Source organism: Pseudopipra pipra, chromosome 9 (assembly GCF_036250125.1).
Source record: "Pseudopipra pipra isolate bDixPip1 chromosome 9, bDixPip1.hap1, whole genome shotgun sequence".
Classification (NCBI taxonomy): domain Eukaryota; kingdom Metazoa; phylum Chordata; class Aves; order Passeriformes; family Pipridae; genus Pseudopipra; species Pseudopipra pipra.
The window spans coordinates 2,006,178-2,030,698 of NC_087557.1; the positions used below are offsets into that span (position 1 = coordinate 2,006,178).

The 24,521-nt window shown below is 43.3% G+C and overlaps 1 protein-coding gene across 5 annotated transcripts; it reads right to left on the reverse strand.

The window, feature by feature from the left end:
* Nucleotides 1-197: 197 nt before the first annotated feature.
* Nucleotides 198-24,517, reverse strand: SWT1 (SWT1 RNA endoribonuclease homolog). 5 transcript variants are annotated; one of them, XM_064664057.1, is made up of 19 exons: nt 24,390-24,517; nt 23,431-23,505; nt 19,684-19,742; nt 18,258-18,975; nt 17,172-17,243; nt 16,990-17,046; nt 16,267-16,396; nt 16,034-16,135; nt 14,406-14,594; nt 14,004-14,097; nt 12,692-12,825; nt 11,882-12,033; nt 10,499-10,637; nt 9,723-9,868; nt 9,078-9,280; nt 8,216-8,344; nt 3,170-3,236; nt 2,417-2,481; nt 198-1,271 (listed from the first exon to the last, which is right to left on the reverse strand). In XM_064664057.1, the coding sequence occupies exons 2-19, from the start codon at nt 23,494-23,496 to the stop codon at nt 1,166-1,168; spliced, it is 2,628 nt and encodes an 875-aa protein (XP_064520127.1). In that variant the 5' UTR covers nt 23,497-23,505; nt 24,390-24,517; the 3' UTR covers nt 198-1,165. The 5 variants fall into 5 exon arrangements, with proteins under 5 accessions (XP_064520127.1, XP_064520125.1, XP_064520124.1 ...); XM_064664055.1 differs by lacking the exon at nt 24,390-24,517 and adding an exon at nt 23,706-23,961 and having other exon boundaries at nt 12,695-12,825; XM_064664054.1 differs by lacking the exon at nt 24,390-24,517 and adding an exon at nt 23,706-23,956.
* Nucleotides 24,518-24,521: the final 4 nt, after the last annotated feature.

The following is a 24,521-nucleotide window of genomic DNA, read 5'->3' on the forward strand; positions in this document are numbered from 1 at the left end:
TGCAAACAGAACTGTGGGATTCTAAAAACGACCCTTTGGATGGGTGCAGGTCCAGGAGCAAGGAAGGGGGTGTTTAACTGACAGCCCTGGAGTAGAATGGAGGGGGTGAAGTGTCCCTCGTGCTGCTGGAGGGCGCAGGGCTGAGCAACAGCCCTTGTGTGGGATTGGGAGATCTCCTGCTTCCAAGGCAGAGCCACTCAAGAATTAACCACCGTTTATTTTAACAATAAATTACATCTGTACAATCGAGGTTTTACAAATACATCCAGAAGTTAATATCAAAATAGACCCTTTAGAACTTTGCCAGTCGTCTCTCGTCTCTGTACAAATGCACACACAGAAGAGGTAGCGTTAGAAAGGCCTTGGAAAATGGCTTTTGGAAAGTTTCACGGGCTTAAAGCAGTTCTGGAAAGCAACCAGCAGTGCAGTGAGATGGCACCTGCAGAGCAGGGTGACCAGTCCCACCTTGGCAGGAGGAGGTGGCAAGAGAAGGATGAGGAGTTTCCCAAAGAGCACTGCCACCACGTTTCCACTGTATGAAGGTTAAGCAGGCATTTTAACAAAGGAAAAACATCCCTTTCCTCTGTGAAGGGCTCCAGGACAAACACACCTGCAGCAGGGAGGGGGTTCTGCTCTGTCTTTAAAAACAATGAGCATCCATCTGTCCCCGTTGTCCCTCCTCAGTCCTTCATTCCCAGCCTTGTCCTCGGCCCCTTTCCGTCCTCCAGAGCCCCCCAAGGGACACAACAGACTCTTTTATCTCCCCTGTCACCTCTAAAGTACCAGCAAAACAAACACCAGCGTTTTCCTATGGGCTCATTAACAGCACTCAGAGCAGCCCGGCCCTGCTCTGCGTCCCAACGCAGCCGTGGTTTTCCTGGGTATCCATGGATATCCAGCCGGGACCCTCCTTTGAGACAGAGCATTCCATTTCAGCAGAAATTCGACATTTAATGTCCACAGGTAACCAGGTTCTTTTTCCTTCAACTCCAACACAAACCAGCACCGTAGAGAACAAAAGGCAGGTTTTTGGCTCCTCCAGCACCTCCCTCTCCTCCCCTGGGGAGTCAGGGTTCACCTGGGCCAGGCCAAGGCAGGGCTGAGCCCCTGGCTCCGGGTCACAACCCTGGGATGTCGCAGCCCGGGGGTGTCCCAGCCCAGGGAGTCACAGCCAGCCCCTGCTCTCGGCCTCCCTGTGCGCCGACACCTGGCACTGCTCCAGGGTCTGCTCCAGCTGTGCCAGCTGGCAGCAACCAACTTCCAGCCTTTCCCTAGGGAAGAGACAACAGTTAGGGCACAGTGGACCCATCGCACAGACGGGAATCTTTCCAAATATTCCTTGAAAAGAAAATAGTTTTCAAGAAGGAAATCTCCATAAAGCTCAACAAGCAGCAGTGACTTTTATATTAATTCCTTAAAACAGCCACCCCGCAATTGCAGCAGGCAGAGCTCTGCTCCCTTTCCCTGGGTCAGGGGAAGGTGGAGGAATCAGTCACATCCTCCAGCTTTCTGGACACATTGGGGATTCTGGAAGGTTCCATTCAAACCATCTTTCATATTTGCATACACTGTATTTACACCCAAAACAAGTCTCTTGCCTACACTGATTTATGATTTACACCTTTCCCTCAAAAGAGGGATCCAAACCTGATCACATGAAAACATTCCATAACTTTGGTTTCCAAGAGATTATTTCTCAAAAGAGCATTTAAAAGCTACTCCTCAAAAAAAGAGGAAAATACCCATCCCTGAGTTCCACAAGTGCAGCCTGAGCCAGACCAGCCTCCGAAGTACTTCTGTTTTCTACTCTGCTGAGCACAAATTTCCACCCCCTCTTCTCTTTCTGCCTGTGTTGATGCAGGTCTAGAGCCAACAGCCAGAACTGGTTTTTTCATTTGGATCGACTTCTAATCCATCCATGTGGTGTTTGACCAGTGCCCACCAAAGCCACTGTCACTGCCCTCCTCAGCTGGGCAGGGAAGGACAATGTCACAAAAGGACAGGAGAGACTCACCAGTCACCACCGTGACTGGGGAAAATCACCTGAATGAGTTCCCAATGGAATCACAGCAGGAGAAAGAGAAATCAACCCAAATCTCCAAACTGCTCCCTTCTTCCTGGGCCCAACCTCACCCCTGATTCCCTGCTCCCGATTCCCTCCCCTCCCGGTGCTGCAGGGGGGTGGGAATGGGGGTTGTGGTGTCTCTGCTGCTCCTCCCTCCTCAGGAAATAAAACAAAAAAAACCAATCCCCACTCATGTTCCCCCTGCCCCTCCTACAAAGGGGGTTTTGGATTTGCCCACGTGATTTCTCTCAGGGGACCTTGGTTAATCCACGATAAAAGGCACGTTCAATCCATGCTAATCCATGTCAAAACGCTGCCTCAACCCCCCCGTGTGGTCAGGCACTGCCTTACCTGTACAACTCCTGGGAAACACACCCATAAAGCTCCTCAGCAGTGAATTTCAGACTGTTATTCACCTAAAACAAAGAAGGAATATAGTAATTTATCAAGTACCACATCTCCAAGATATCTGTATCTGTGTGTATAGATATGTACAGCTGGTATCACACACAGGTAATGTTTTACCTAACAGCTCTCAGGGTGAGAGAGTACATTTAAAAAGTCATCCTATCTGCTATAAAATCAAATATTACAAACTCCAGCTTCGTTTTCTAACCATTTCTGTGCAAACCTGAAAGACCTTAAATAACTCTTCCTCCTCTCTTAATTTACCCAGTAGTTATGTGTATATACATATACACACCCCCCTCAAATGAAGATAGATCACATCAATGCAAAAAATACATGTACAGGTCCCAAGCCCAAATATTTTTTCTGTATATTAGAGCACTGAAAGCCTCTGAAATATGGAATACACTAAATAGAAACATCTTCTACTGCAAACACTCATTTCAAGGCTTTTTTACTCTCAACAGAGACTCGTTCACACCAAATAAGTGCTCAGAAAGTCAAACAAAAAACTGGGAGAAATCTGAGTACATTTGGCAGGTGCCAACCAAAAATGTATCTTTATGTTTCAACACCTAATAAATAAGGGCAAATAAACAAAATAGAAGTGGAAACAGAGTGATGAGACACAACCTCAGAGCTCCTGGAAATAAGAAGTGTGAGTGAAGTGACCAAATACTCCAGAAAACGTCCTACCTCGTGTCTTCTGAGGAAGTTATAGAGGGTCCAAATGTCTTGGAAACTGCTTGTGGGGCTCAAAATTCTGAAAGAGAAAAGTTTGGGTTTTTTTTTTAAAGCCAAGTGTAAAAGGATTCTGTGAAAGGGTTAAAAAAATAGTCAGAAATGCTTCAAGGGGAAAAAAAAAATCTAATTATTTTCTTTAAACAAAAAAGAAATTATGAACTTTGAAGAATTTTTCCTTTGCCTCCTCGAAAAGAATTAAAGAGCTTATTATTTCTGTGAGGACCTTCTCCGGAGGCTTTTCCTCATTACAAATGCAATCCATGTTTCTCGTGGGCGATTCCTCCCCGAGGAGGGAAGAAACCCAGCAATAATTAGAAGCCTTTTGTTGCCCATCAGCAAAGTCCTGCTGGATTCATGTGGAGCCACAGCAGAGCCACACAGGACACCCACCCAGCTTTCCCACAGCAGCTCCAGCTTTAACTCCTTCGCTCCAAACTCCCATTCCCTTCCCACTTTTCCTACTTCTGCTAATAATTCCCACCCAGTACTGCCCAGGGACTGTGGGATGTGGCAGCTGAAGGGATGTGGCTTTAGGAAGAACCTCAAGGGACAGCCTTTCCCAACTCTGATCCAATAAGGAAGTGGGTTTTCTCCCCAAATTAATTATCCTCCTCTACTTGAGCAGCTACAATTCAGTTCCACCTCAGTGAAACTTCATTTGCATTCCCCAGGAAAAGCAGGACCCTCCTAAATGCTGCAAAATGTACCTCAAATCCACATGGAAACACACAGAACACTTGATATATACTACGAAATACTGACAAAATTCTGCCTCTGAAGTTTTAAATAGGTAAATAATCATTAAGATAATGACCAAGTTTGGAAAAAAAAAAAACCTTTCTGAGAAGTTCCATTTACTTTCCCATGGGAAAGTGCCCAAATTCTCCCCTCCCTCCCTTTGCAAGCTGTAAGCCTTTATAAGTGAATTAATTAGGAACTGAAAAACTGGAAAACTAAAGGCATAAGTTGAAAATCCAGTTAAAAGACACTGTACTTGAAGCAGGCTGGGAGCCCATGACACAGCACAGGATTTACTGAACTAGGAACTTCAGTGCTTATTTCCATCATGATTTTACATAGGAATTATCACCAAAAGTTCCCTGCAAGCTCCCAGACCTCAGGTGGGTGGACAAACCCACTGTGCCTCTGGTTCTTTGGGAAAAAAACCCCAAAATAAAATGTGTAAATAACCATCCACTGCTTCTCTGTCTACACTGTGTTTCAAAAGCAGAGGGTGCAAATCCTCTTTTTTTTTTCCTTTTTTTGCCTTTCTGTCAGCACAGCCAAACCAAACTACAACAGCCCACAGGATGAAATTCAACTTTAATGAATCCAAGTCACGCTCTCAGCAGGGGTTGGCAAGGAGGGGTGACACAGAAGCTGCACTGCCACTAAAATGCAATTTATTGATCAACCTAAAGACTCCAGAGTGGTTCTACAGTTTCCTGGAAATATTCAGCATGTGAGGCAGAGAATGTTATGGACATAGTGCCTGTGGATACCTGCTCCAAAAGGGAGGTTAAACGTTGTTCTGGGGCCAGAAAGGACAAAGGAGAGAGTCACTCTTGATGATTTTATCTCATAAGCAACAGAGCTTCCCAAACCACTCCAGATGTTCCTTCCCTGTCACTCACCTGATGCCAAACTCGTGCACAAAGTGTAAGAGATTGGAAGAGATGGACAGGAGAGAGCTCAGGATGTGGTTCCTCGCTCGTGCCAACGCATTTGGGGAAAAGTAAAACCTCTCTGAAAGAATCAGCAAATGAACTGCTCAAACAGAAGGGGGAACCTGGCGGGAAATTCAGGGATTTTTCCCAGGGCAAAGCTTCCCTTTCTTCCTGACACAAATCCCTGCCCTGGCAGCCTGAGGGAATGACAATTCCCTCACTGGACACCAAGAAAAAGAAATCTCGATTCCTTTGATGAAAACAGTTTCTGTCCCTCTGCAGAACTGCAGAGATGAGTTAAACTGCAGAACCACTGCTCAAGGATTTAATGCCAACCTTCAGTGATCACTTCTGATACAGGAACAGCCCCCCCTGCACTGCTGAGATTTAAAAAATTACACTTCTGATTTACAAATGTTCCTGGAGCCCTTGTCTAAGCCAGTGTTTCCCAAACCATTGGGAGTGGGAGAGAAATTCCATTTAGATAAAATATTAGAGAGCAGAATTCAGGTTCCTTCCTGCAGTGAGCAGGGCAAATATTTTTACAGCTGATACTGTATTAGTATAAATATTTATGAGGATTGTATCTAAGAGGACGTGAGGGATTTTAAAGCTGGCACAGGAACAAAACAATTATTTCTTAGCCAACAGATGGAAAAAAAAATCCAACTAGAAATAAGTGTATCAATTCACCAAAGGCTGAATTTTCTTTCTTTTCTAAGAACAAGGATTTATCTCAAAGGAACTTGGCAGGAAACATCAAGACATGTAAAATTTCCCTATAAACCTTGGAATCAGATCTAATCAGCCAAGGGAAAATGTCAACTATTTTAAAGATTTAATTTAAGAGACCTTAAATTAGGTCCCTTAATTAACTGCTTCCAAATAATACCCAACTCAAACACAAATATAAACACTCAGAAATACTATTTAAAAATGTGTCATGGTCTCACAATTTTACCTGACTTAAATTTCAGAGTTTAATAATCTTTCTTCATGATTAGCAATGACATATAGTTGCTAACCACAGAATTATTGTCTCAGTTTTAGAGCTGAAGCACTGTCAGACATTTCTGGCACGCAGATTTTTGCAATTTAAATCCCATTCTGCTCCCAGTGCTGTCAGAGGAAGAAGCCAAGATAAAATTAAAAATGTCCAAAGAAGAAAAGGGTAAGATGTAAAAAGCTGTTAATTTGACAACTTCCATCAAACAGCCTTTTTGGTTGTTTTTTTTTTTAACATCTGTATCTGTCCTTACCATGTTCTGCTCATCAAGCCTGAGCAGCTGGAGCAGTGCCACCAGTGGAGTCTTTTTTTCTGACTAAGGGCATCTCACACACATTTATCTCAACAAGTGTCATTGTGCTTTTCTAATTGTTTCCAACACTCTGAAAATCTAAACTTTTAATGCAGCTGAACTTTCAGGATAATTTCATTGTCAGACTTCCAAACTTTCACAAGGTGTCTCCCACTCTTTGTTCTGGGCAGCAAGGACCCGAAGGGAACACAGAAACCATTTGCATTTTAGCACTAAAAGCTCCAAATATTCAAACTGGAGCTTTTGCACTACTTTTTATCCAGGGCCTCCTTTTCTGCTACCATATAATTTAACTGTAAGTCACCAAAAGGTATTTTTTCAGAAATCAAGGACAGAAATCAAAGTTTTAGAGCAAAATGGAAGTGAGAAGGTTCTCACCTTCCAGTGGAAGGTGTCCCTGCCCAGGGCAGGCGGTGGAACGAGAGGAGCTTTAAGGTCCCTTCCCACCCAAACCAGTCTGGGATTCCAGGAAGACTTCACAACTTTTGCTTTAATTCCTATATAAACGTACAAGGAGTCCTAAATCTGGTTTCTGACTCTTTGGAAGCCCCACTCAGAAGTCTCCAGGTCCCTTAAACCCCTGCACTCCAGGCCAGAGCAGCAGAGCCCTGGGTGCAGATTCTCCCCATTTTTTGCTCCACGATGCCACCTACTGCAAACCTGCACATCCTTTCCAAAGGCAAACCTCCAGGAACACTCTCCATTCCAAGGAATCATCCTGTGCACTTCAGATTTCATTGTTACACAGCTCTCCCATAAGGGGGAAGGTGGGAGGTGAGAAGCTTTCACTAAAATGTAACATTTTGCACCTAAACACCTCTGTGAGGCAGAAACGACCATCCCCAAGCACCATAATCCCAGGAAATCTCAGCCACCGTGGCTATAAATTGATACCATAGGATTTGCTGCAAAAACTTTGGGATTGGAATGAAAAAAGCAAAGTTTAGCAGTAACCTGCTTAATTAGAACAATTTTCTTAGAGAAAGAAACCCACTAGCAATAAAATGAACCTGTTGGCACCAAGTTGCTCCAGCTCATGTTTCTACCAATATTTTTCTGTCTCTGCTTTCATAATACTCAGATCATTTCTCTTTGAAAGACAATTCTTTGGATGGATTTATACTACACTGCTTTAAAAAAAAGGAGTAAGATTACCCAGGAAATTCATTATTCCTCCTGAAACTTCAGTTTTATTATTCCGCTCTCTTGGAAAAATGGGGAGGACTGGCCTCACACTGACAGAGCAGTTTTAGATGGGATATTAGGAAGGAATTGTTCCCTGTGAGGGTGGGGAGGCCCTGGCACAGGGTGCCCAGAGAAGCTGTGGCTGCCCCTGGATCCCTGGAAGTGTCCAAGGCCAGGTTGGACGGGGCTTGGAGCAACCTGGGCTGGTGGAAGGTGTCCCTGCCCAGGGCAGGGGGTGGATGAGTTTTAAGGTCCCTTCCCACCCAAACCCTGCTGGAATTCTGTGATTCTATGAAGGCAGAGGGAATATGATCCTTCCTAAATGGGGAGTGCAGCTGCTGCTCATTGTCAGGGCTGGGACACAGGTTCTGACTCCTGAAGAACACTCTGGAATTGGGAACAAAGCCCCAAAATGTGTCCTTCACTACACTGGAGATTTGCCCCCATTCCATGGGGCCTTGGCAAGCCAATGCTCTGAATTATTCAAAGCTGCTGCCATCAGAGCTGATGTATTAATCATGTCCCAGCTCCAGTTACCCTCGGAGCAGAACTGACCTGCTTGGCATCAAACATGGAAAAACAAATCCCAGGGCTCTCCTCCCACAGAAGAGAAAATTCCCTGCAAGAGATCTCAATGTCTGCAGCGGTTTCATGTTCTTTGGCTACCAAGAGATGGTTCTATGTAGCCTTGACACCAAGATTTCCACTGGGAATCACATAACTAAGCATACAGACCTCAAGTGTGGTTTGGTATTGAAATATTTCAGTGACTTTTAGGGACTTCAAGTGACTGTTAGTCACTTTTCTGCCCCAGCTGGAATGCTCACCTACTAATTCCTTCCTGGATATCCTTCACAGCTGCCAACAGCTTCTGCAGGCCTAAAAAAGCTTCCTCAAATGAAGACTTTGCAGCCATAGTCACTGCACTGGGGTCCAACTTCTGGAATATTTCAATACTAAAATTAAAAAGAAACAAAGAAGAGACAGAGGAAAGCAATTAATAAAAATCCTCAGAGTGCAGAGAAACTCAATATCTGTTGTGTGCATTGTATTTGGTCTACTAAAAAACTAGATCAAATATAAACTTATACTAAACCCATGTTGTGTAAAACAGTCTCAGAACAAAATAACTGAACTAAAAGCAATGGTAAAACACCCAGATGGAAAAGGGGTTCATTTCCTGCAATTCTGAGTTTCCACGAGAAAGGAAATTCATCCCTAAACTCTGCAGTTGGATTTTATTCAGTGAAGGATTTTGCTTCACAAGAAAACGTTTTCTATTTCAAACTGATTAAAGGTTAAAAATAAGGTAAAGAATTTCATACACCTCCACTGGATTTGGAAAGAAATAACCACAAGAAATCTTGGAGCTTGAACGCCTCTTTTCATGGATAAATATGAGATTGCCATGAATGTCTCACATTTGTGGGGTTTTCAACAACATTTTCCAAGGCAATTTATTTCAGTTGCTGCCCACAACAGAGCAGCAGAAGGACATAATTTGCATGCTCCCAACTTCTTTGTGCGACAGGTTGTGTGATTTTTTTGTGGGGTTTTGGGGTTTGATTTTGATTAATTATCAACAGATTTTATTCTAAAATAGTGGGGGGAAAAAAGCTCAATTTTTAAGTGTGCTTGTTTGAAAATTATTTAAGGTTCTGTAGAAGTTCTGAGCTCCTTTAGCTTTACCTGTACAGGTTCATTGTGTTCCAAACACCCTCAAGGACCGACCAGATTTCCTGGTGCCTGCTTTCCTGAGCCACATGAAAGCTTGGATGTAACTCTTTTTCTTCAGGGTTTGGCAGATTGGGTGTTGTGGCTTCCATTTTTTCAGCATTTTCTGAAAGAACCATGATGTCTTCTGATAAATGCTGCTCACTGTCTGCCCTCACCTTATAAAACAGTTCAGCAAACAAATCATGAATGTATTTGGTTCCTAACTTCAGAAAACTAGAACACTTCTACACACTAAGAGCAGTAGTGAGGGACTCATAGTGTGGGATTCCTTCTTCAGAAGGAGAAACAGCAATTTAATATTTAAGGCCCATCAGCTACAAATGCAACAGAAAGCTAAGACAAAATAATGTTGCTCAGTCACCCTCCCAATACTAACACAAATACTGGGGGGAAAAAGGAGTCTCCCAAATATCTACAGATATTCACCACGTGAAAATTAAAGTTAAAGTTGGGGTCTGTTCACTCTGAAAAGATACCAGCGACAACATTTCCTGCAAAACTTAGTGGAAATGATGGGAATAATTAAGAAATCTAAGCCAGGTTTGTAATATGACCATGGAACAACTTGAGGTGAACAAGCACTGGAGCTCCTCTCACCTCTGCCAGCCTCTCCCACAGTTTGGTCAGTGCACTGTAAGCCCGGGGCAGGACACCGTTGTAGTCCGACCTTGAGCTGAAAGCATGGAGTAATTTTTTGGATTCCTGGAGCAAGACACGCACTGTTGAGGAGTCAAATGGTTTATCTGATATTTAGACATCAATATAAGAGGAAAAAAAATAAATGTTAGGAGTTATCAGTCTTGGCAGGCAAATTTAATACTCAAATATCCCAAGAAAGGCAGAACCACAGAATGGCCTGAGCTGGGAGGGACCCTCAAGGACCATCCAGTCCAACCCCTGGCCCTGCACAGACACCCCAACAATCCCTCCCTGTCCCTCAGAGCATTGTCCAAACCCTCCTGGAGCTCTGGCAGCCTTGGGGGCTGTGCCCACTGCCCTGGGGAGCCTGGGCAGTGCCCAGCCACCCTCTGGGTGAGTTTAACAGGAATATCTGATAAAATCAAATCTTAAAAGACATCTTTAAACAAGTCAAAGGTTTGTGGGGTTTTTTTTGTTGGCTTTTTTTGAAAACAAACCTCCCTGTCCTCATCTGCCACATCAAGTGTCCTTTGCTACTCCATAATTTCTTTGGCAATAGATCATTTGTAGATTATTTGCCCACATAACACAGGGGCAAAGGAGGGAAAATGATTATTTGCTTTTTCAAAATAGTTCAGAGACTTTGGCAACCATTAATACACACTGTCTGTAACTATAACCAGAACAGTGAGGCTTTTTACAAGTTTACAATTAACATTCTCCAGGATTTTTACCTGTACAAAGGTGTTCAGAGAGACACTCAACAGTTGAAAGTAAACTCCTTGGCACCACATAACCAAAAACAGCCATCCAGTGTTTTTTATAACACTTCAGCAGGTTTACTAATGTCCATGGTGGCTTCAGATACAGGATCTGAAAGAGAACACGCTATAAATTCAAAGGCTGCTTTTCATTTACACCTATTCCTGTGCATTCCACAACTGCTCCACTCTCTCTGTTCTCCCCTAATGGATGATTTGTGATTGCTGAAGTAGAGTTTCAGTGATTCCTCAAAAATAAAGCTTTATTCACATGTAACGAGTTTATCTATTAAATAAAGATTTGATTCAGCAACATGGGTTGAATAATGATGCTCATGCACAATGTACAATCACTCCCATAATTTTTGGTTCCTCTTTCCTCTAAAAACAAAATCCAAATGCTCCTGGGTTATCTCAAAGTGATCTAATGTGTTACTTGTGCACAAAGGCCAGAACAACAATAAATATGACTTTGGTTTTCTAGTATTGCTAAAAAATAAAAATAAAAATTGCTGACTGTACACACATGAAGTAACATGTATGTATTGCAAAAAATTGAAATTTATGAGTATCAAGTGAAACCAGAGTTTGAAGAGATGTTAACAGAAATGAACTAAGTTAAACAGAAGTGACCAAAAGCTTAACTGTCATCCCATGACTTTCTGGGGTTTTTTTAAAGCCACAGAGGCTTATCTGCAAGAAATTTAAACTTCTAATTAACCCCCACCAGCTATGAAATGGAATCTAAAGCAAAGCACGGACAATTTATAGTGCCTGGTCCTTGGGTACAATTTCTGTTTAAAATACTTTTGAAAGAGTGTTTGGAGGTTCTCATTAACACCCTTGTAATTCTGTATCTGCACTGTAATCAATTGAGCTCTGAGCAATTTTATCCACAAGGTATCTAAAAACATCTGTTGTGGTGGGGAAGAAATGCCTGCAAGAAGAGCCCCAGGATTACACAGGATGTGATGGAATGATTTCTTGCAGGACATAATTACAATGCAGTGATTTACCCAGACTAGAAAAGCTGAAATAAATAGAATTTTAATGCAACTAATAAAAAGCATTCTGAAAATTCACACTGAGCAGCCAGCATCTCTGCCACTGCACTATTAAAATTCTGTTAAAATACTGCACAGTCATTACTGGTCAAATAGAACAACCTTGTTATAAATGAAATATTAGAAATGAACCCTGAGTTGTCCACTGGCAGTGAACTGCATAACTGAGCTGTTTGGCTTAGCACAGGTATTACTATCATTAAAACATTAAGGACATTTAAACTTCTTCATACTTGAAACATCAAGGAAGATGATATAAAACCCACATCAAGGAAGATGATATAAAACCCACCTCCATCCACAGGTTTCCGAATGCAAGTTTCATTTCAGTCTCCAAAATACAAGACAAAGCTTCTCCTAAGTTCTTCTCAAGGTCTGGAAGCACATTTGGGAACTGAGCAGTGAACCCAGCATCACCTCCTTGTGTCTTCTCAAATTCTGTATCTGCCAAACCAATGATGTAAAAGGTATTTATTGCAACTGTTTCTGTATCTAATTTGTGTTGATAGTACACAGAGAACTCATCCCCATACATACAGACTGCATTTTATATTTATATAAATACAATAAATTTTGTATTTATATATTTATTTTTATATGTTTATAAAGCAGATGGGCTACACCTAAACAGGTTTCAAGTATTTCTAGTTATATCCACTTGTACTGTGGGCATTTTTAACTATGAGCTACTAACCCCAGAGCATTACTAATTTGTGATATTACTCCACATTTCCTTTTTCCTTAAATAACTTAGATTATGTACAGCCAGTGGGGTTATCACCAAGTTTAAGATGATCACTCCTTAACGTTGCAAATTTTGACAAAATGAAGAACCTCTTCCAGTCCTAAAAGGTTCAGGGTAATTTTTAAATGACTCTAAGCACAGGAAATTCGTGCTGTGTTTTTTTCTATAAAACAAAAACACATCATACTTGAATTTCCTAGAACTCTGAGACAGATGCTTGAATAAAGGTCTCAAACTTTCAGAAAACCATGTACCTTTGAAAACAACAAATGTGCCCCAAACAAAAAGTATTCCTAAGGATTCAAAGCACAGGAAAATTGAAATTAGAGTAGGAACTGTTACATCCAACAAACTCACCACGTTTTGGCTGCTGTTCCCCACAGCTCTGGGGCCTGTTCACGTTCACATTCTGCAGAGCAGTGACCAAATCAGTTTTGCAGAATGCCTTGACCTCACTCACAATGGCTTTATTACATAAATTTTTATCATCCCTAGGAGAAGAGAGAATGAACTGCTGACATAAAAGTAATAAAAGCAACACACACGGAGAGAAAGTGCATCTGGAAAATTTGCTTTGTGAACTTCATTATGGATGACTTTCTTTTCCTCAAGCAATTAGAAGCAGATCACAAAATTAAACTAGAAAATTAAGTAAAGCATCTTTTCTGAAAAGAAATTAGAAACATACTGAAAAGTGTTTCAGGCTCTAGGTTTGCTTTAAGAAAACAACAGCTCTAAATACTGCAGCAATGATGCCTGGTTTCTATGATCTTAAAGCAAACAAGGCAATAAGATAGCAATCTTATTTGATTGCTACAGTTAATTCCCATTTTTGAAACCCTTTTTTACTGTTCTACTGTCCAAATCACTATCCCAGATGCTGCCCTGAGGTTCTGCTCCAGCAGAACTACTCCAAAGACACAGGACAAAGTTGGATTTAGCGCTTTCTCAAAAATTCCCACTGCTTATATGGAGAGAAGATAAAGGGATTTTTGGATGAAAAGCACTTCTGAAGTCACTTCTTGTTCTTTACTCAAAGGAACCTAAAATGACCACCAATACTGTGACTGAAATGGTATTTTCAGCAGCCACTCCTGTCGACTTAAACAAACTCACTGGTGCCCAGTGTCTGAACCCCACGGACTGGAACCAGGCAGGAACTGGTTCCAGCAGAGACCAGAGCAAGTTGTTACAGTACAGCCAAGGAACACTAGCCCTTGAAAAACAGCTTCACCTGCTCCTATCAAATGAAAATCAACATTCAGAAGTCAGCTGTTATCTTCACAAAACAGGAACAGCAGCAGCAAATCCATGTCCAGCTTCCCCCTCAGATTAACCCTGTGTTTGCTGGGAACAGTGATAAAGTATCTCAATCATTAATACAAATATTTTTTTCTATTTTGTAACTTCAGTAATATATATGAGAAACCAGGCTAAAATCTGAGAAAGCTATACTTTAACAAGTTTTAAAATTGAATATTGAGTAAACTTAATTCTGCTTCAGGCCTGACATGAAGGTGGTTACATCCACAGTCTCCATGGTTTATGATATCCCTCTATTCTAAGCTTTTCAGGGGGTGATTGCCCTTCAAAGAGCTCTACTGCACAACAGCTCTTCATTTTGCAAACAGTGCCTGTGGCACGAGACCCAAAGCCACGCAGGACTCACGTGCAGAGGATGACAACAGCCTGAGGGAAGAGGCTCTGGTACTGGAGGCAGCACTGCAGGACACGGTCGTCGTTGTTCTCGTCACTCAGCCCATCTGCAAAAAGGCAGGGCAAGAAATATTTCAGTGCAGCCAGGGTATTGCTTGTACATTTAATTAACCCCCAAACAAGGAGAGAGAAGTGTAAAGTGAAACTGAGGAACCCCTGAGCAAACCACACTGAACATGGCACTGACAGTAATCAGGGATTTGCACAGCACAGCCTTGGTTCTGCTCTGAAGGCTGCTGGCACCTATTAGCTAATTGTAATTAGCAAGCTGCACAGTGAAGACTCTATTAAAGGTTCCTGCTGGGTGAACTCCAAGGATGAAGTACCCCACACCAAGTGACTGCACATATATTACATATTTTTTGAGAAGCCAGCTGCATGGACTGTCCCCACAGCCTGGAATCCTGGTTTTTGAGACACTTGTAGATGAACTGGACTGCAGGGATAGCTTTGTCCCGGACATGCTGCAACATCTTCCCCTTCTTCAAGTTGTCCAGCTCTTGTAGGACGACCCAGGGAATTATTAAAGCAAGTCTGTCAACACCTGGAAGGAAAAAAACAAACCACAACCAATAAATGATATTTTGAAGAGCCACACAAACTACTACAGAGAACTTTTAATTCAAACATCGTATTTTTGCAAGTTCACACTGCTCTTTCTGCCACCAGTTATCACATTCCTTGCTCAAGAGAATCTGGCATTTAAAAAAGAACTGAAATGGCCAAGGTCCCTCTTTCCAACCCAACCTCAAACCGGCACTACACTGATTACATGGAAAAATGACAATATTAGGCAAACAAAAGGAAGACACAATTTTAATCAACAGAACACTCTGACAACAGCGTGTAGCAATATTATAAAATACATTTGCAGCAATTACCTTGTCACACACTTGCTGTAAGATGTTATAGCAAGGTGACACAGCAGTTGAAATAACAGGCTGCAAACACCTGGATGACCACAACAGTCACTGTGCCAAAACAAGCATCCCAACAAGGAGCCATGGCTTGTTCCAGTTGCCAACCAGCATTCCTAAGCCAGGAATCAGAGTATGGATATTGCACCAAGGGTTTATTTGTGTGTAAGTATGGCCTGAACTTGGTCCACTCACAACAAACACTTCAACTGTTTTCTGTCTCATTCACATTATGAGATGGAATTTTGAGAAAATACATTAATAACCATCTGCTTTGTAATAAATGGTCGGGAATCTGTGGCCTTCTCAACGTGCAGGACCAGAAACTGGGAACTGCAATGTTCTGAAAAGGCAACCCAGTGTAGGCAAGGCAACACCATTCCCAAAATGGGAAGAGAAATACGGTCTGACGCTCTCCTGAAAATTACTCAGGAGTAAAGTTATGATTAAAGCCACTTTCCAAGTGGCTGGAATGAGTGTATTCATGAGCTGAATCGAAGCACCCTAAACATTCTGCTGGATTCCAAATATGCTTCCAAGAACTGACATGCCCAACCCTAAACCTGCTAACATTAAATCACCGAAACCTTCCCAACATATTAGAGCCAAATGTTAAACCCAGAACCTGCTTCCTGAATTCCTGAAAACTGCTCAGTTCTGTGACCTTTACCAAACAGAAACACAGCACTGACTCACGGCTTACCAGACTTTAAATGTTCTTAGATTTCTAGGACAAGAAATTCTAAAAGGAGTAGAAAACACAATTATCACTAGTTATGGCTTAAATGCTTGCATTATGTTCTTAGAAAGGGTAAGACTTATTTAGCTCCAAGAATTCAAGCATGTTCCTGGGAATGTCTGCCATGATTCCCTGCAGGTAGGTAGGGATAAGCACAATACTTCCATAGCTGGACTTCCCATGAGAGGCAGCTTGTTTGGGCTCACAGAACCAGCCTTCTGCCTCTGCAGGAAATCTGCTGCCCTTTGAAGGAGCCCAGCTTTGGTTTTCTCCAGACAGCTCCAAGCTCTTACGACATCTGTTTTTTCTTACAATGGATTCACATACCTGGTATATCCTCAGACTTCAGGGATCTGACAAACTCAAGGTGACTAATCATGATGTTTGTGTCAATCACCACCAGAATGTTCAGACCAGAAGTAAAAGCCTCTGGGGGAAAAGAAGAGAAAAAGGAGAAAACAAAGCAGCAGTGAAATAATCAGTTGTGTACTCCCTATTCAGACCATCAGCCAACTGTAATTACCAGTTGCAAGCAGAGAGCAAAGAGCACCACGACATACCAGCAGAAACATTTAAATCCTGTTCTGGAAGATCAATGTCCATGCTTGTGAGCTCTCCACAAGCCTGGACTACAGACAGTGCCATCCTCTTCTCCACACGGGCAACGTGCAAGTCTTCAGCTATCTGCATCTACAGGGAAAACATGGGCATGGATGCAATCCACTGGAAGGAATCACTTCATAATTGTCCCCCCCAAAGATCCTTTTGCATTAATGCTGTTAAAACTGACTCAAAATGATGTATGAAAAACAGTAACTTGGTACAGGAAATGTAAAGCCATGAGAACTTCTGCTCCACTGGAGGCATCGAAAATACGGCCTGGAAAGAAGATTTAGGACCTTTCCAGCTGGTACCCAAAAACTTTGTTCCATTTTTTGCTACATAAACTGCGAGTTTCCTCACAGGCACTTGTTAAAAACAAAGTCTTTCTCCCAGCTAAAAAGTTAGAGGATGGAAAATGAGACAGCTGGATAATGTGAGCAACTATGAGGGCCCCTTGCAGATAACAACAGAAAGACAACCTTTATCTCAGAAAGCTCCTGATTAGCAAACTTTAGCAAGTTTGCTTAGCATTTAAAATAAATGCTCCACATTTTTGAAGGGCAGATCATAAGCCAACAATGCCAAATACTAGGAAAGGTCATGGAATTGTCCAGCTACACAACCTCAGTGCCTTTGCTTTTTAATACAACTCAGAAGTGTTAAATTAAAGCATTACCAACCTCTTGGTCTGCTTCTCGGTTCTGACTGTCTTGAAGGGCTGGAAAGTCTTTAAAGTTCTGCAGGAAGGATTAAAAAACCCTCCCAACACCACAAAACATCAAGGAAGACTGAGGAGCAAGTGATCCCCATGTCAGGAGTTCCAGGATAGAGCTGTACAGTGTTAAACAAGTCCATCACTCACCTGTTGGACAGGCACAGGCTTTCTGACCTCACCTTCCTGGTAAGACTCAGATGTGCACAGGCTCCCCAAATTCTAGAAACAAGTGAGAATAAAAGTACAACATGTATCAGACTTTTACAGTTGTTTTTAAATAACACTGAATAGTCCCAAGTGAACTGAATAGGGAACACCAATTCTATGTTTTTTAGCATCTACAGTATCATTTCAGCAGAGCTTAGAAGGATGGCTCTCATTTAAAGAAATAACAGTGGATTACAAAGCAAATTCCACCTGAACACTAAACCCCAACTTTTTGGGGGTCAAAGGTGCTGGAACAGGCTGCCCAGAGAGGTTGTGGAGTCTCCATCCTTTGTCCTGGGCAACCTGCTCTGGCTGATCCTGCTCGAGCACAGGGGCTGGACTGGAGGATCTCCAGAGGGGCCCTCCAACTTCAGTGATTCCATGATTTTGCAAGGAATTACTATCTCTGCATACACACAAAAGGCTCACACTACCATACCATGCACTGAAATCCTCAAAAATTCTGGGCATGTTACACAAGAACAACAACAAAGAGAACCACCCCATGCTCAAGATCTAGCTTGTGTTCGGCTCTGCACCTCAGCTTGAACTCAGAAATGAACCCCTCACAGCCAAATGGGAAGTTCTGCAGGAAAAGTACCAATTTAACCCCAGATCCACAGCAAGCTCTCCTGGCATCACTCTGCCAGCAAGTCTGGCAGCAAGTTTTCATTGCTTCAAGTCCATTCATTTAAAAAATGATACAACCATGTCAACTCAGAAACAAACTCCTGTTGATTTATACCTAAATGGAAGTATTCCACACCCTCAGCAGCAGAGCAAAGCTGTGAAAGCATCTGCAGACACAGCCCAAACATGCAAGACCTTTACTCTTCTGCTCTGTTTAACCATTTAGCAAGGAACACGTTATCAAGGTTTACACTGGGATGACAAAAATCCCCCTGGTGAAGCCATGAAACCTGGCTGAATTCTGGAAGGAGACAGTCTGAGTATGGAAAACTCTGCCACTTGGAAACCAGCCCAAAATATCTACCTGCAGAATACAAAGAACTGGGTTCTCATTACCTGCTTAAAACACACTTCTGTGGCTTCAAAGTCCCTTTCTTCAGTCCCTGAAGGTCCAGAAGGTTCAGGAGAACCAGCATCGTGCTTTCTGCGCTTACGGGAGTCCCATCGTGGTGGTGTCTCGGCTGAAGAGTCTGTTGCTCTGTGTTTACTCACGTGCCTCTTTTTCACAGGAAACTCCTTATATTCTTCTTCTTCCTCCTCTTCCCAAAGGCCAGATAGTACATCCGACTCCTTAGTGACAGGTCTCACAGAGGTGCCGGGTGGCTTCTTTGGAATTCTGCCACCTTCACTGTGCTTCTTTGAGCCGTCCGCCCTTTTCCGTGGCACATCGGACACAGATGACTTAAACTTCTCTATCATGGCTTGTTCTGCTTTTAACTTGAGCTTGCAGAGTTCAGCTTTCTCTCTCTTTTTCTTCAGGGCCTTCTCCCTCTGAAGTTCAAAGGTGTACCAGAGCCTTTTCTCTGTTCCCTCCAAGCGACTCCGTTCCTTGCTCGCGGTCACTGTGTCAGGAGTGCGGGTGCTTTTTCCGTGTTTAATTTCTTTGGGTTTAAATTGGATAATGACTTTCTTTTGCTTTTCAGGTCTAACTGAAGAATTGTCTGGGGTTTTCCTTCTATTTGGAGATTTTCCTTGGCATATTTCATCAGCATCATGAGAAACACTAGAACCTCGGTGTCGCTTCTTCTCTTGCCCATCTTTCTCTGGTTTGGATCTACAGAAACATCACGAAAAAAGCAATGTAATTTAGCCCAGTTAACACAAAACAGCAACAAAAAAGGCACCTACATTTGATTTAGGCAGTTAGAGCTAAGTATTTATGAGCATCAGTTTGGTCTGCTCTTAAATATGAACTTGCAGCACCATTTGTCCTTTAAAATAGTTTAATACAGCGTTTTTTGGATTTACATTTCTCCACTGTACAGTTACTTCAGCTTCAAAAAAAATGGAGAAGAAGCCTTTTCTGCATTCGTTATCTGTCAGTTTGAGAGACACCCTACAAAGCTGAGTTTCTTCTTATCACACAGATAAGTTTTAACAGCAGTTTAATGATAAAGGAGGTGTGTCACCCTGAAAGGTCAGCTTGGTCACCCAGTGTCAAAACCCACACAGCTTTCAAGCTGTTTGTCCTGCACTGACTGGAGAACTTGGAAAAGGAACAACTGATGGGAATATAGTAACATTCTACAGAAAGCATGAGTGATAGAAGAAAGTTTCCTAGTCGGTTTTCCTAAGAGTAAAGAAAATACTCAGTAATTATTATTTACTTTACACTAGCTTTAAAATACCCAAAGAAAGACTAGTTAAAATACTGTGTTTTATTTGATGAAAAGGTTGAAAAAGTTCTTCAATTCAGCATTGAAAAAGTCTGTGATTGTTACATTTTTAAGTAGTTCCATTTAATGGCAGGGCAAGAATTTACCTCTGGAGTTCTGTCTCTCCTTTCATAGTGGGCTTATAAGATCTTGTGTCCTCAGAGGTCTGAAAGAAAAAGAAATCGTGGGCTTATAAAGGGAACTGCAGTTAAAATAAAACACACTTTCATAAGATGGTGCCACGATTGAGTGGTTTGGCTACTTAAGGAAACTCTGTCAAAGGGTGCAAAGGATGTGGATGCAACGATAAGGGTGCAAAAGGGTTTAGCAGCATTTAATTATTGAGTGCTTTAACATTTACCAAGTGATTCAACAGGGTTCAGTACAACAATGACTTAACTATAGATCTGAGATAGCAACATCCATCCTGTGATCAATTCCCAGGTCAGAAGATGTGTCCCACACCTACTGCCATGTGTGTGAAGGTACTGTCCAAAATTCCACAATTCAGTGACATTCATCAAATCCTTTTGTTTCCCAACTGCCAAGGGATGCACCTTGAGGAGTGTGGAGATGTGTGGGGGTATCAGCCCACACCTCAGCGAGGGTCCCTGAGGATTCAGGAATTCCAACAGACATCCTGCTCTGAGGACCACTGTTTGTAGGGTCACAAGGCCACTGACTTTGGTCATCACCAATTTCCCATCCTGGCCATATCCCAAGTCCGTAAGTCCTGGGCTCTTTCCCAAAGCACAGTAACAATGGGACTGTTCCACTCGGGCTGCAATCCCCAGCGGTGCCGTTCCGCCCGGACGGCGATCCAGGTCAATGGTTTACCGAGGTTCCGAAGGATAACGGCTCATCCTTTGTTCCCCACCTTGGCTGGGATGTTCCTGGTTGTTCCCACCTGCACCACCCAGCAGCTCCTGGCAGGATCAGGGAGCACCTCCCGGCCCAGCTGGTGCAGTCAGGGGACCCTTCACTGCTCAGCGGGTCCATCAAGGCTTATCAGGAGCTTCCAAGGTGCTTCCAGCAGGGCCAGGGATGGGGGGATGCACCACCACAGAGGAACAGCATGAAAATGTGGTCACACAGGCCTGGTTAAGGGTACAGACAGTCCTCAAACAAAGAACTTGGACACTCCTTGTCTAGGAAGCAGCAGTATCACTGCTTGCTGTGTCCATGTTGCATCCATGTCGCGGAATAATGGGAGGGCAGCTCTGAGCAGGGCAGAGCAGCAGCTCTGGGAGAGAAGGGAGAGCAGCAGAAGGACAGACTCTGGATAACTCTGCCCCACATGGCAGTTAGTTTTATATACCTTTGTGTTATATGACTCAGTTTTCCCCAAACTACAGCAGAGTGTAGGAAGTTACAACAGGGAACAGTAACATATGGATTACTTGGGATAAGGAAGCTCCAGACAGTTCATCCTTTTACAAATAATTCACTCCTTGAACACTTGTGGTGTGCTGACTCAGTGAGGCCATTAGGTCACTGCTGCAGAGATTTTTCCTACCTAGACAGGCCTTAGCTGGTTTACTTCACACTGGAAAGCACTCCACTCAAAAATCAAAGGCTTGCAGAAAGCAGTGGAGTCCTAAATTAAGACAATTTTGAGAACTTCTGCCTTGGTTGGTTGGTTCTGGAGCTGTAGGATCAGTGTCAGCAATGCAACAGAAAAAAGAGAATGACAGACAATTCCAAAGCCCCCTCAGGTCATGTCCATATCCCCAGGGTGTGTCCCCCACTGGCTGGAAGGCAGGGAAGGGTCTCCCTTGGGGCAGGTGGAGCTCACGATGCTGGTGGGACAACTCCTGGTGACATCCAACCCACTTTGCCAGCAGCTCAGGTACTAATTTCTCTCTTCAAGGACTATTCCCCAACCATCACCAGCTTTCATGGCATTTTTAATATTTCTTTTCAACCCATCTCTTCCTTTTCTTAAAAGTCTCTTGTTAACTCTCTGATTTTCACTCAATTTGGTCATCACAAGCAAGTTTTCTTACTGTTCCTTTTCTCAGTTTGGGGTGTAAGACACCTCTAATCCATCCTGTGATCACACTGGAGAACTCTTGCACTATTAGAGGTTTACTCATCCTTTTGCTACTAAATAGTTTGGCTTCTCACTGTTGCTTTTGTTGGTCAATATCTGCATCATGGCTAGGCTTCGCGAACGAAGATTTGGGAAGGCTCTATCCACATTTGCTACAGGCGCGCTGGTGGCTTATGAGGCCAATCCGTGACAGACATATCCGATTGCAAAAGGCACAGCAGAAAGACTCCTTAGATGGTGTATTCTGCAATACACGGTTCTTTCTGCGTTGCCTTTTTTCCTCGAGGGTGATCCTGCGTGCTTTCTCAAAGGCATCAGCTGCGTTATAGATGGTGTGTCTCCAGACCTCCCGATTTGAGGCCAGAGTAGACCAGTTATGGTGATCAATATGGCCAAGGTTGAGATGTTGTTTCAGGGAGTCCTTGTATCTTTTCTTCGGGGCTCCTCTCATGCGGCAGCCAGTGGCAAGTTCACCGTAAAGCAAGATCTTAGGGAGGCGGTGGTCCTTCATCCTGGAGACATGACCTGCCCAACGCAGCTGTGTTCTCATCAGCATGGCCTCAATACTTGTGATAGCTGCTTGCTCTAGAACAGATGTGTTGGTGACATAGTCTGACCAATGGATGTTTAGAATTGTACGGAGGCAGCGTTGATGGAAGCGTTCTAAGAGACGCAGGTGGTGGCGGTAGATGACCCATGATTCAGATCCATATAAGAGAGTAGACAACACTATGGCTTTGTAAACACTGATCTTGGTGCTTTTCTTCAAGTGTTTATTACGCCATACTCTTTTATGGAGTTTTCCAAAAGCACTATATGCCTTTGCTAATCTGCAATATCTGCATAAAGCAATATTTAATGCTGCCTCAAATTGAAATCAGGCAACACTTTGTATTCTTCAAATTAGTAGAGGCATCAGCAATGGCAATAAGCTACAGTAGGAAGTTTAAAGCCAAGTGCTTACCCTTTGTATTACAGAAGTAAAAAATACCCCAACAAAACACCTAAGTTAATGTTAAAACACAAATTGAATAATACTAAGGAATTCAGGAGAAAAAAAACCCAGCTACAAATATTTGGCTTTGAACGATATTTTCTATGAGATTAAAAAGTTTTTAATATGAATAACTGAGTTTATAAGGTCATAATACCACGCTCATTTATTAATGCTGCCAAAAAAATTTTGATAAGACAGTTAAAATCTCTCTTACTTCAGATACTCCTTGCAAAATTCAAGGGGAAAAAAGAAGATTGCAAGAAATGACCAGAAAGATGATCACTCCTGTACATCTGCATTTTACAAGTGATTCACTGAAAGCTCACTCACTAGATACAAGCAGATACCAGGATATGCTGAGAGTTTTGGTCATTAATTTATGTCTCAGTGCTTAGAAGGAAATATTTGAGAGTCACTCATCAAAGTGCCGCAAAAAGTACAACCTGTGGTTCATCAGAAAATAAAAGTGTATGATCCAAGATACAGAACAACCCCAGAAAACAGCAGTGCTTTTGGTAACAGTTCTAAGCTCAACTTTCCTCAACCAGGAAGATACACAAAAATAAAAAAGGTTCTTGTTTTCTGACAACTACACTACTCACAGCCCTGGAGAAAAACCTAAGTTATATACATAAACAGAAACATAAGTTATCTGACCAACTCGACCCTCCTGCTGCTCTTTATGACCTCCTATTTAAATTGGATTCATCCTTCTATCACAAAGCTACTAAACAACTCATGCTTTTCTTTTGAACACAGGGGACTGAATTAAGATAATAACAGTAATAATATTTTGGTTCCTACTTTGTCATCCCGGCCATCCAAAGAGTCTTCCTTTTCAGTTAATTTCTTCAGTTTCTTTTTAGACATCTTCAAATCCTAAGAAAAGAGAGTGCTGCCATTATTATTTGTGTCAAGTTCTGAGTTCCAGCTAACATAAAAATAAATTGTAACTGCACAGAGAAAAAAATATTCAAATATTCCTCTTTTGTTTTCTCATTACAGAACCACAGCAGATCTCGACAGGGTTGATTAATCACATCTACGGGAACTTCAGAGCAGAAAGGGATGGTAATTACCCGCCCAAGTGCTCCAGAAACATCGATTTTGTACCAGCAAACAGAGGCAAACATCCTTTAACCTTCAGTCGCATAACCAAGTTTTAAGCCCATCAGACAGGGCAGGGGCTGCGCAGGGAGCTGGCGGAGTCGCCGTGCCCGGGGTGCTCCGGGAAAGCCCGGCCGTGGCACTCGGGGCTCCGGGCTCCTTCTGACAAGGTGGGCATCGGGCACAGGGTGGACTCGATGGTCTCAGGGGTCTCTTCCAACGCAACCGATTCTGCGAGGCAGTTCCAACCGTGCAACTCTCGCAACTCTCGCCTTCGCTCCATCCCCCGGGCCGGAGGTACTGCCGTGACACCTCACGACAGACACGCCACCCTCGACACAAACGAGCGCACTCGAACCAGGCGTTCCCGAGGGCTGTAAAAGGCTTCAGCAGGAGGCGATTCCCAGAGCCCAGAGCCGGGCAGGGAGCCCCGGGAGCGGCCTCGCCCTGAGGGGGGACAGGCACAGGGCTCTGAGGGAGCCGGTCCAGGGGGGCTCAGGGACGGCAGATCCCGCCTCGCCCTCCGCGTGGGGCTGAGCCCGGGGGCCCTCACAGCACCTCGGGCACTGACAGCACACCCTCCCTTCCTAATTCCTTCCTATTTCCCTTTCCTTCCTCGCCCCTCCCCACAGGGCACCCGTACGGCGCCGCCTCACCCGGCTCGGACGCTCCTCCCGCGGCGGCTCCGTGTGGCCGGCGGGGCGGAGGCGGCGGCTGTGGCTGTGCCGGGCGAGGGTCCGTCCCTGCCCCAACCGCCCCCGTCCTGCCGGGCGCGGGTCCCCCCGAGC